General features: G+C 41.4%; 1 protein-coding gene across 1 annotated transcript in view; it reads right to left on the minus strand.

Moving 5' to 3' along the window:
• PAPPA2 (pappalysin 2) overlaps positions 1-12,723 on the minus strand; it is a 546,937-nt gene that overhangs the window by 208,926 nt on the left and 325,288 nt on the right. The window contains exon 15 of the mRNA XM_033916510.1: positions 2,768-2,945. Within this exon, the coding sequence (XP_033772401.1) occupies positions 2,768-2,945 (178 nt within the window). The remainder of the gene's footprint in view (positions 1-2,767; positions 2,946-12,723) is intronic.

Below are 12,723 nucleotides of genomic sequence, written 5' to 3' on the forward strand. Positions count from 1 at the left end.
TGGGTTGTGGACTTTGCCATTTACATTTGTACTCTGTCATTTTCAGGGTTGAGGGAAACTTATTTTTACCCTGAGATAGCTATGATCTCCTAAGGTATCATCATCATGGCAGGAACCCCTACCTAAAAGGAAGCTCCTGTGGCTCAGTTGTTAAAGGTACTTTTTCCATCTTCCATAGGTCATGGGTTCAAATCCCTAGTTAGGGTCAGGTACCCCAGCAGATACTTCTATTTTTAGTGACAATCTGCCATCTAGATGCCATCTGCCTAACATTTAGGCATCCTTTACAGAATTTGCCCCTGAGTGCACAAAACTGTGTACCCAATTTATAGAATAATGTCAGTTATGTACTTAACTAAATTGAATAATTAGAGACTAATTTGCATTAGCAAGCAATTATTGGTAATAATTGCTATTAATTTGCACTATTAGCAGTTGCACTACAAAATGTGCATGCAATTTCTATAGCATTCAATTGCAAGGAGCATGTGGACCTTGGAGGAGAAAGGTCAGGTTGGGGGTATGCCTGGCACTTATGCAGATCAATACACTATCTCAGTGGTATAACAATATTATAGAGTAATTCTAATTTGTTATATATGGGATGTAAGATTGGCTTTATGAGTTTACTAACTCGTCGGGTCTGTCAATTCTTCATTCATCCCTATTTACTAGAGTCTTCATCTTCATTTTATTATCTTATTTCATCCGCAAGGTTAGTTGTAAATAATTTAAATAACTTAGCTTTTAAGCAGTACTATTTCATTATTCAATTGTATTTCTCCAGCACTTCAATGATTCTCCCCTTTGCCAACGCGTTTCACAACTCTTTATCAAGGCTGGGGGTACTTAGTAAGACTACATCGCTGTCTATTATGCCGCCGGCATCCATAAGACATAATAGATAGCGGAGGTACAAGGGGATCCAAGATGGCCACGGTAGCCAGTGTATGAGAGAGACGCCGTGAACTGTTCCTCTTTCTCCATTAACTTCTACATTTAATAATGCTGAAAAGAAGGGGTAAAGGAGTCGGTGGAGCCTCCCGATGACCGGAGATCCCGTCAAGCGGCACTATCGATGAGATTTTGCGGCGCCTCACTGGAGGTATGGATTTGTCTGGGAATCGCCCGCTGTCGACGCCAGCAATGAGTGACGCCACAACGGATGACTTGGGGCTAGATGCTACTCTGAGCTCAGACCATAGAGTTCCTCCTCCACGGCCACAGCAAGCAAGCTCTCCATAGGAAGTGAGCACGTCCAAAGAGGCTGTGCTCTCACTGCGAGAGGCTGGTTTACCAGAGAGCTTGTCCTTGGAGTCAGCGGGGGAACTTGTGTCCCTGGAGCTACCTGTGGCTGGTAGGTCAATCAAGGAGCCAGTACAAGGAATAATAGACATGAATCCGACAACGGGTAAGACTGAATTAGCACTACAAGACTTTTCTTTATTAGTAAAATCTCCTGAAGTTACCTTGGAGAACATTTGGGTCTTAGTTGTAAACCTGGGGAAAACTTTTTCCCCAAAGCTTGAAGAGATAGAAGGAAAATTAAAAGTACAACAAGAAGAAATTCTACAGATGAAACAAGAAATTAATCAAAGTAAAAGTGAGACTCAAAAAATGACTATAGAATTGAAAACAATAAAAAAATTTCAAGAGATACAAGTTAAAGTTAGTAATAATATACGAAGAAAATTAGAAACTCTTGAAAACTATAATTGTTTTAACAATTTGAGGATATTAAACTTTCCTAAAGTTCCTTTGATAAATCCTCAAGATATGTTAAGGAGATATTTTCTGGATGTTCTGAATGTTCCAGAACAATCATTACCTCCCTTTGTTAGGGTATATTATCTTCCAGAGAAAAAAAGCCAGGAACAATCAGATCCAGAACAAAATTATCAAGACAAACTCCTTAATATTTCCAAATTATTGGAAACCTCTGAGGAGAAAATTGTGAAATCATCAACACTTCTGGTAACAGTTACCTTAGCTCCTGATAAAGAACGGATATTGAGGTTATTTTTCAAAAATAAATCAAAAAAAATTTTGGGACACAAAATATTAATGTTTCCTGAGAAGAAGGCGAGAGTTCCTGCTGATAGACCTGCAGTGACAGCTATAGGAGGAGTTTTCTTCTTACGATACCCCTGCAAGTGCATAATCAGATATAAATCCTTCAAGTATGTTTTTTATGATCCATCCCAGCTGACTGGATTTCTGTCTCTTAAACGCCTTGATAAAGAATAGGTGGCAGCAATTCTAATGAAGATAACCTCCCACCATTACAGGCTATTGTTTTATCGTTATATTTTTTTATTTAAGTACTTCTATATTGTAATTTTCACTCAATTGAACTTGGATCTCTATAATAGAGGACTTGAGAATGATAGGAATTGTTATTATTTCTTTATTTTATTTAGGTTTCCTCTTTAACTCATACTATTTGTATGTTTTTATTTCTGCCATTCTTTCTGTTCAAGATGTGTATGCTTGGAAATGTAATTGAAAATTAAATAAAAAATTAACATAAAAAGACATAATAGACACACATGCATTACTGCTTACAGTTAGTTATGAGCATTTACACCAGTCATTTAGCTAGCATTGTCAATATAGAATTTGAACTCAACCCATATCATACCGGCACCCAACATTAGGAAAGCTATAATCATCTCCCCATAGATGCTTACACTATGAAATCCATGTTATTACAATTATAGCAAGAACTGAAAGAGTTGGGATGACACAATATATGAGAAGGCGATACCTTGAAGCTTGGCTGGTGGAAGGCAGGAGAAGGCACAACGCTTCCCAGATGCAGTTCCCTCCGGACAAGAGAAATTAGCATAATACACAAGTGATTGGTCAGGAAGTTCACAGTCGATTGGATCACAAGTCACCGATCTATCCCACCTTCCAGAGGCGCATATCACTTGTTCTTCTTTCTGAAAGCAAAATATGGTCACATTTATTCACTTCTGAGAATCAGATGGTCAAAATGTACTAGAGTAGCATTCATTACTAACTCAATACTAGACAAGCCAGGGTTTTCCAGGCCTACATTTCCGAAGCTTATCTTTGCATGAGCTGTGCTTACATAAGTGCTTTATGCTGCCTAACGCCACTTCTGGTGTTGGCCATGCTTTCATAGGTGTAATTCTGGGACTTTTTATTTAGGCACTGGTAGGCGCTTCAACCTCACGATTTTCAGTCGTTTCTAATGGCGTTCTTCAATTAACTTAGGCACCGATAGGCACCTTCGTAGATGAGATTACAGTGCCAAAAATATAGGTGCCAATAGGCACCTATCTTTTTTTGAATGCAATTTTAATTGCTTTTAAATGACATGGTCAATTACCGTATCGATTAATGGCAATTAAACCAATTATTTAGGTGGTGGTAGGTTGCCTACCGCCGCCTATCATCTGGTGCCACTTCCAGAATCAGGTCCTTACTGTATATAGCTGGGATTAGGTGCTGGTCATACAAGTGCTTTTATTTCAATTTCCTACCATTCAAAGAATGCAATTGTATAACAGAATGCATGGGAGGAGCCTATTCTATATAGGAATGTGAGCGCCTACTTTCCTTTATACAACACTGAGGGCTCCTTTTACACAGGTGTGTTAGGGCCTTAAAGCACGTAATAGCACGTGCTAAAATGCCGCGTGCACTAGCCGCTACCGTCTCCTCTTGAGCAGGTGGTAGTTTTTCGGCTAGCGCACGCTATAGCGCGTGCTAATCCGGTGCGTGCGCTAAAAACGCTAGCGCACCTTTGTAAAAGGAACCCTAGGTTATATCTGGCCTAATTTACTGGCGCCTATCTCATAGGCCTAGTGATGCATAAGTCTTGCGTCCATAACCACATCTACTTTTCAGGTAGGTATTCTTAGGTGTCAGAGGGTGCCACAACTTAGCTATTACTAGGAGCCACACCGAATGTTTTGGTACAATTTTTAATTTTTTTTTTTTTAAGGTCAATGGTTTGGTCATTTACCATGCTAATTAAGCTTGTTAAATCAATTTGGGTTGTGTGAAGAATTTAATTAGGCGTCGCAAGGTGTCTGCGATTAGGGCACCTATCAGCACCTAACCTAGGTGCTGTCTATAGAATCCTTGCCTTAATGCATAAGAACTGTCAACTTGTATCAGACCAAAGATGAATGAGAGTCATACATAGAGTGTGCCCCGCCTAGGTTATAAGAAGCATAGAAAATTTTAAATAAAATACATAAATAAATAAATAAATATGCAAGCAACGTCCATCAGATGTGTCTGGACTGATAAAAAGTTGAAAAGTACTGTTAAATCCACATATTTTAAATATTATTCTATAAAAGGTGCTGAAAATTGTATAAATTTGGGCATGTACCTGATTTGTATGCGCAATTTAATTGAATGACAAGCTAATTAGCATCAATAATTGGCATTTTAACATTTAATTATTGGCACTAATTAGAATCAATTACAAGTTATGTGCATAAATTTAGGTGTGAGACCCATGCCTAAATTTTACGTGCGAGTCAAAAAGGGGGATGCAGAAATGGGCTGGTCATGGGCCGATCAGGGGCATTCCTTTAAGTTACGTGTGTAGTTATAGAATAAGGGCATCTGTGTCTAAATTTACACACAATCATTTGCACCACATTTCTGTTGGTGCAAATGACGGTGCCTAAAGTTACCCATCATTCCTGGGCATAAGTGCTATTCTATAAACCGCGCCTAACTTTAAGTGCGGTTTGTAAAATAATCCTTTTTCGGCACTGACTTTTTCAGGCGCCTTATACAGAATTTCCTCCAATATGAATAGTATAGCACAATCACCATATCTTTATTTGGCAGTCTGCCAATAGTGGTAGTATTGCAAGATTATCACGAGGGGTAAAGCCATACCATTTTTTGAAGAGGTAGGCACTTGTACAGGAACAAGTGAGAAATACTCTTTCTCCAAGTATTCTGAGGGCACACTGGGGTGATTTGGGGTTCCAGAGGGGATGGGGAAGAACTAGGATCAATCCATAGAGGGACAGGCTTCAAATTTTTATGCCACAGAAAGAAACACCTTTTGGTCTACTAACCACGAGGGACTTGAGGCCCACATGGGAGGAGGTTCCTAGAGGTCTCCATGTCAATGGTGAAATATGCTATTGTGTCACATTGTAATTGTGCACGTTCAGTTTTTGTTATAGTAGGACTAAATTTTTTTTTTTTTTCATATTTGCCATTTATTTTCTTTAAATTTAATTTGTTTTCCTTTCTATTTTGAGTAAATAAAATGAATCTTTACTATTCCTCAAATGATTTATTTCCCTTTCTGACATAATATGATCTCGGGGCTCAAGGGTCTCTCGTACGAAGAGAAACTGAACAAATTGCAGCTCTACACTCTCGAGGAACGTAGGGAGAGGGGAGACATGATCGAAACATTTAAGTACCTCACGGGACGTGTCGAAGTGGAAGATGATATTTTCTTTCTCAAGGGACCCTCGGCCACAAGAGGGCACCTGCTCAAACTCAGGGGTGGAAAATTTCATGGCGACACCAGAAAATATTTCTTCACAGAGAGAGTGGTTGATCATTGGAACAAGCTTCCAGTGCAGGTGATCAAGGCAGACAGCGTGCCAGACTTTAAGAATAAATGGGATACCCATGTGGGATCCCTACGAGGGTCAAGATAAGGAAATTGGGTCATTAGGACATAGACAGGAGGTAGGTAAGCAGAGTGGGCAGACTTGATGGGCTGTAGCCCTTTTCTGCCGTCATCTTCTATGTTTCTATTAATATGAAACTAGATCTTTTGAAAAGGATTTTGTAAGGCACTTTGAGGTTCTTATGCATTTCTGAAAAACATTTTTTTCAATATTAAGTGACAAATTGTGGACACTGCTTAATAACACATATAAGATTGAGTGCACCTATTATCTCCTACCACCTACTGAATTTTAATCTTTTTTTGCAAAATTTAAGAACCCCTTTTGCAAAGCCACAATAGTGAGTCCTGGCATGACCAATGCTACACAGCCCATAGGAGCTGAATGGGCTGCATCACATTTCCAGTGGCAGGCATCACTACTTCGGCTTTGTAAAACAGGCCCTAAATCCTGAATGTGAGTAAGAGATCCACTGAAATGGTGGTAGAATAAGGTAGAAGAGACAACCCAAAATAGAGCAATGCACTGAAAACCCTTTTGCATCTACCTAGTACAGTGGTACCTTGGTTTACGAGTGCACCGGTTTGCGAGTGTTTTGCAAAATGAGCAAAACATTTGCAAAATCGGTGCCCGCGATCCAGCACCCCCCCAGCGTGATCCGGCACCCTCCCGCTCACATCGCCCCCCCCCCCCCCGCCGCGATCCGACATCCTCCCCGTACCCATCACCCACCCGAACACATCACTTACCCCCCATCTGGCACCCGGCACCGACACCAATGCACAGGACATGCCGGTGCCGGTGCCCGAAGATCTGTCCTCCTGTTCGCTGGATCTTGAGCATCTGCGCATGCTCAAGGCCTTAGTTCCTGCTCTCTCCGACATTCTCAAGATCTCCGAGAATCTCAGAGAGAGCAGGAACTAAGGCCTTGAGCATGCGCAGATGCTCAAGGTCCAGTGAACAGGTGCCAGATGGGGGGTAAGTGATGTGTTCTGGTGGGTGATGGGTACAGGGAGGTTGTTGGTTCGCAGCGGGGGGGGGGCGATGTGAGTACGGAGGTGCCGGATCGCGCGGGGGGGGGGGGGTGGCAGATCACACGGGGGGGGGGCCTTTGTGAGTGGGGGGGAGCAATGCCAGTTCTCGAGGGGGGGTAGAGCAGTGCCACTGGCCTCGGGGGGGGGGGGAACAAATCAAGCGAGTTTCCCTTGCTTTCTATGGGGAAACTCGCTTTGATATACGAGCACTTTGGATTACGAGCATGCTTCTGGAACGAATTGTGCTCGTAAACCAAGGTACCACTGTATATGTTTACTGCTACAACCAAAAGTTCAGGGCAATTTAAAATACAAAATTAAACATAAAAATATAACATAATACATACAAAAATCATCAAATCAATATATCATAACATAACTTTTCATTTCCAGAGTGCATGACCTTGCAGTTCTATGTGGTTTACAAAATAAAGAGACTGTACAACATCAGTACAATACTTCCACAGATATAAAAGGGAAACCCCCCCAAAAAACAATTTCCTCAAAATCTAACAAATAGTGCTGATTTCAGTAATTTTCTGAAATACATATAAGATGAAGAAAGTGAAAACAATTTATGAAAACTCGTAATGGATAATCTGGAGTAAAGAGTGTAAATTGACCACCAAGTAACTGGGTGTCTGGCTGTGCAGAACCCTGTAACAAATAATTCCAAACTTAAACAATACTCTGGCCTCAACAGGAAATCAATGGAGCTCTCTATAGCAGTGTTTTTCAACCTTTTTACACCTTTGGACTGGCAGAAATAAAAGAATTATTCTGTGGACCGGCATCGGTCCGTGGACCGGTGGTTGAAGAACACTGGGCTAAGTTGTGGGCCAGACCCCGCCCATCTCTACCCAATCTCCACCCCAGACCCCGCCCCCATAATAGTACTAATTGCACCTTGCATGTCCCGTACCTCATCTGGAAGCCTTCCTTCTGACGTTGCAACGTCAGAGAGAAGGCTTCCGGTTCAGGCGCAGGATGCCCGTAGGAGCCACTGCCTGTGGCTTTGTGCACTGAATCAGTTAGGAAGAGGGAGCTGGCTCGAAGACAATACCGCATCGATCGCACCATGGACCAACGGTTGAAGAACACTGTTTTGGGCCTGATGCACGTGCTGGCCCTGTGGACCGGCAGGAAATTTCTGTGGACCACAACTGGTCCATGGACCGATGGTTGACGAACACTGCTCTATAGTATGGTGTAACATGATCTGATGCCTTTAAATTAAAAATCAAACGCACTGCAGCATTCTGGATTGTACATAATCTGTGTAAATTTTTGTGCATATGATTAAATGCAGTAATAATTATAAAATTTATCTTTCTAAAACTTTAATTATCATTTCCAAGATGCAAATCTAGTGTTATAGAGGAGGATTTTTGATATGACTTCCAAGTCCAAGTTTGGACATTTTGCAGAACATGCACAAAAATCCAGTAGTAAACATGACCATTTTCACAACAGACTAATAGGCTACTTCAGGAACATGCTTGCTGCTCTACTAGGACTGGCCATAACATCAGAAGATATTATAGAGGGCGGTATGCACTGTTTCATTCACATCTTTGTTGGGTAGGATGGGGTCAGTGATCACTGGGGAAGTGTGTGTGTGTGTGTATGTGGAGGGGAGAGGGATCATCCTACCATCATCTCTCTGTAGCATAATATGCTTAATTTTGCCGGATATCTGGATATAAGGATTACTTCTTAAAACTCAACTCTGAATCTGGCTCTTTGTAGCATGATATGATTAATTTTGCTGGATCTAAGAATTAGAAAAGTATGACTTGATATCTGAATCTAAGAATTATATCTAAGGACTGTAATTTCTTATACTAAACTCTGAGTGAACCTAGGCCATCTGCTTTCAGAATACTGAAAGCCTAAATCAAATGGTGTTAATTGCCCAATCTAAGGATAACAAAGAATGACAGGGTGGCGTACTAGTGTCAAACAGATTTCTACCTTCCATGATATACACAACAATATAGAAGCTAATGTGAGACAAGAGACAGCATAGGTGTTAACAACCTCTATTTTCCATGAACCATACCTAAGCAATCAGAGGCTGGAATGAGACAAAAGCCACTGAAACTCCCAGACAATGACACTCTTTAAACCCATCAGGGATTTGCCCAGCCTGGAAGCACGTGACTAACCAAACCAGATGACATCACCATACCTAGCAAGAAACCAATTTTGAACTATCACTGAACTTTGATTGGAGTGCTAAATGTAACTATCCCTGAATTTTGATTGGACTGCTAAATGTACCAGAATAGTGCACTGTTTAACATCTGGCGCTCCTTAACCTCTAAAAACGACTCCACCCTGCTCCCCTCTTCTCCTTCAGCCGAGGCTCTAGCAAAATTCTTCAATGAAAAAGTCACTACTTTAAGATGTTCCTTCCCACCTGCAGTCTCCTACAACTATCTGGTGCCCACCGATTCCAACCCTACCCTGCTTATCTTCAACCCTATCCCAGCCGACAAATCCTGGACTACCTTTGAGCTCGTATCTAAATCTCAGGTCTCTAAACTCTGCCTCAAACTAAAATCTTGCAACTGCACCTTGGACCCTTTCCCCCTCCTACCTATTTGAGAAAATTCCCGCACAGGCCATCACATCTCTTACCAAACTTATAAACTCTGCCCTACTATCCAACCTATTCTCTTCTGAAATGGGACACATTGCTTTGACCCCACTACTGAAAAAAGCTGATCTAGACCCCTCCATACCATCCAGCTATCGTCCAATAGCAAATATCCCTCTCCTAACCAAGATGCTAGAGTCTATCATATCTACCCAACTCTCATCCTACTTAGAAAGATTCTCCATTCTCCTACCTTACCAATACGGCTTCAGACCCAACTTCTGCACCGAATCCCTATCAGCCTCATTAATCTCTAAGGTCCAGCTACTGCATTCTCATAACAAGTTCGCTGTTCTTCTACAATTCAACCTTTCTGCAGCTTTTGACGTTGTCCATCATGATATTATAGTTTTCCAACTCTCTGAGATAGGCATTAACTCCACAGTTCTAGATTGGTTCTCCAAATTTTTACGGTCACGCTCTTACACCGTTAACATGAACAGCACCTCATCCTCCCCCTGGAAACCGACATGTGGAGTCCCGCAAGGTTCACCTCTATCTCCAATTCTTTTAAACGTCTGTATATCTTCCTTGAAACTCCTCCATCTTTCCCCCCTAGAAACACTTTACACTTATGCTGATGACATCCTTGTCCTCCTCGAGACAGATTCGAACCTCTCCAACCTCTCCGAGAACATATCCTCATGTATAAGGAACCTCCAATCCTGGGCTCTCACAGTACAAATGAAACTGAACGAGTCCAAAACAAAACTATTTTGGCTCGGCCCAAAATTAGACCAATTATCCTCCTCCATCCCACTGTCCTTCGGCTCCACATTACAGCTTGAGTTCTCAAGCAAGCAGAGTCTGGGCATCACCATAGACTCTTCACTATCCTTTAGTGACCATCTCAATTCCCTGATAAAAAAATGCTTTTTTAGCCTTCATATGCTGAGGAAAGTGAGATCCTGCTTTCATCAAAAACACTTTGCCGTCCTTGTACAATCCATCACCCTCTCCAGATTGGACTACTGCAACTCTGTCTACCTAAGCCTAACTAAGAAAAGCCTCCATAGCCTTCAGCAGATTCAGAATGCTGCGGCTAAGCTTATTTTCGCAAAAAGTAAATTCGACCATGTCTAACCACTCCTGTCCAAGCTTCACTGGCTCCCGGTAATCTCCAGGGTTTACTTCAAATGTGCCTGCCTAACTTTCAAGATCCTTCATGGCATCCTTCCTCCCGTTATCCCATTATCTTGGAATTCCTCAATTCCTAATTCCACCAGATTCTCCCAAATATTAAAACTATCCTTCCCTTCTATAAAAGGTATACCCCATGCAGGAAAACTAGGGACATCCCTCCCCTTTAGAATCACTGAGCTCTGGAATAACCTCACCTACCCACTCCAAAACTCAAGCTCCCTCCAACTTTTCCATAAACATCTGAAAACTTGGCTATTCTCAAAAATGTAACACTTCCTCCTTCTCTGGCATCTTACACCCATGTAAACCTTCTTTACACTTAATCCTTTAACCCCCCCATTGGAGTTCCTTTCCATCACAACTTCTGTAAACCGTGCCGAGCTCTACGATTGCGGAGATGGTGCGGTATATAAACCTAAGGTTTAGTTTTGTTTAGTTTAGTACCACCTGACTTCAGCTCCTGTAGCCCATAAAAAGGGAGATTCACCTAAGCTCCTCCTCTTAGGATTGGCACTAGATCTGCAACACACCTTGCTGAAATCTCCTCTATATCTAAGTCTCCATGTTCCACTCCTAGCCATTCTGCAACTGAAGAACTTTCCTTCCAGAAGACCATCATCTCAAACTATTCTCTGCAGACACAAGACCTCCATTACCAGAGTGATTCACTTTTTCCCAGCATAATTGATCACTTTCTCCCTAAGAATATGTGATCTTGTGGCACATTCCCCCTGTTTAAAGATCCCTAACTTGTAACTAAAATTACTGCATTGCCTATATAATTTTGTAAATAAACTTGCTCTGTAAAAATAAGAATCTAGCTCTTCCTTAATGCTCTAAATACATTGTCCTGAAATATTATTATAAGTAGGAAGTGGTTTTGCCAAATTAACATCTATTTATAATACCCTGTTTCCCCGATGGTAAGACACTGTCTTATTTTTTTGGAAGGCCAAAATATGCTCTAGGGCTTATTTTCGGGGGGATGCCTTATTTACATTTTTTTCTAAAAAGGGGGGGCTGTCTTATTTGACGGCTGAAGAATCGGTCGGCCGAAAAATCGTACCGTGTATGGCCAGCTTTATCCATCATACCATATATTGTACCATTTAATGTCCCCAATGTTCTCCATCAGGGAAACACAGTAAAGAGATTATTCTGTAGTGCAGCATCAGAGGGGACTTGACAATGTGAAACCATTGTTTATATACCGTATGCATTTTAAACAGGCTTTATATACAGTAAGTGGTATTGCTCACAGCAAAAGAAACCTGTCTGCGTGTCTCACTTTTGGATGTTCTGGCCGTGAACAAACTCCTGCAGTCTCCGTTAGGGAGGGATGAGGGAAGCTGCCTGTGTTTCCTTGCGCGGAGTCACGTGCGCGCGCTGCAGTCCTGTCACTTCCTCCTCTTCACTTCATGACGAGGCGCGGCACGCAGCCATGGAGGCAAATACGGTAGACGGAGGGACCACACGGAGTCACCCACCGTACCACCCGATTCGGGTAAGCGCAGGTATCGGTGGGTGGCTTATTTGCGGGGGGGGGGGGGCCTTATTTTACATTTTTTTCTAAAAAGGGGGGGCTGTCTTATTTGATGGCCCTGCCTTATCATCGGGGAAACAGGGTATATACAGTATATATATTCATATATATACTGTATATTATATATATATATAATGTATATATATATATACTGTATATAATATATACTGTATATATATACAATATATATATTCATGTTATACTACCAGTGGTCATCTGGTCAGTTTGGACACCTTTCTGGCACTTACTCATTGTTAAAACAGGTCTAGCCTCTGGTCAAATTGTGCTCTGGATGTTTTCTAAAATGTTTGATTATTGCTGAAAAACGTCCAAATGATAAACCCACCCTAGTCCTGCCCAATCCACACCCCCTTTAGATTAGACACACTGTAAACATCCACCATAGAAATCCATCTAGAACATAGGTTTTTAAAATAGCAAACTGGAAGTGTTTGGTGAGAAAAAATGTCCATCTGCTCCTTTATGCCACATATTGGACCTTTTTTCTTACTTGAAAATGAGCCCTATAGTGGCTTAAGATCAACAACAAAGATAAACAAATTCCATATGTTCAAACTTGGAAGTATTCACATGTGTTTGGATATTAAAATAATAAAACCATATTTTTCATGAGCAAAAGAGTAATTTTGGGACAGTCAAATACGTTCAACTTTTCAAATGAACTGTCCA

This window comes from Geotrypetes seraphini, chromosome 12 (genome assembly GCF_902459505.1).
Source record: "Geotrypetes seraphini chromosome 12, aGeoSer1.1, whole genome shotgun sequence".
Classification (NCBI taxonomy): domain Eukaryota; kingdom Metazoa; phylum Chordata; class Amphibia; order Gymnophiona; family Dermophiidae; genus Geotrypetes; species Geotrypetes seraphini.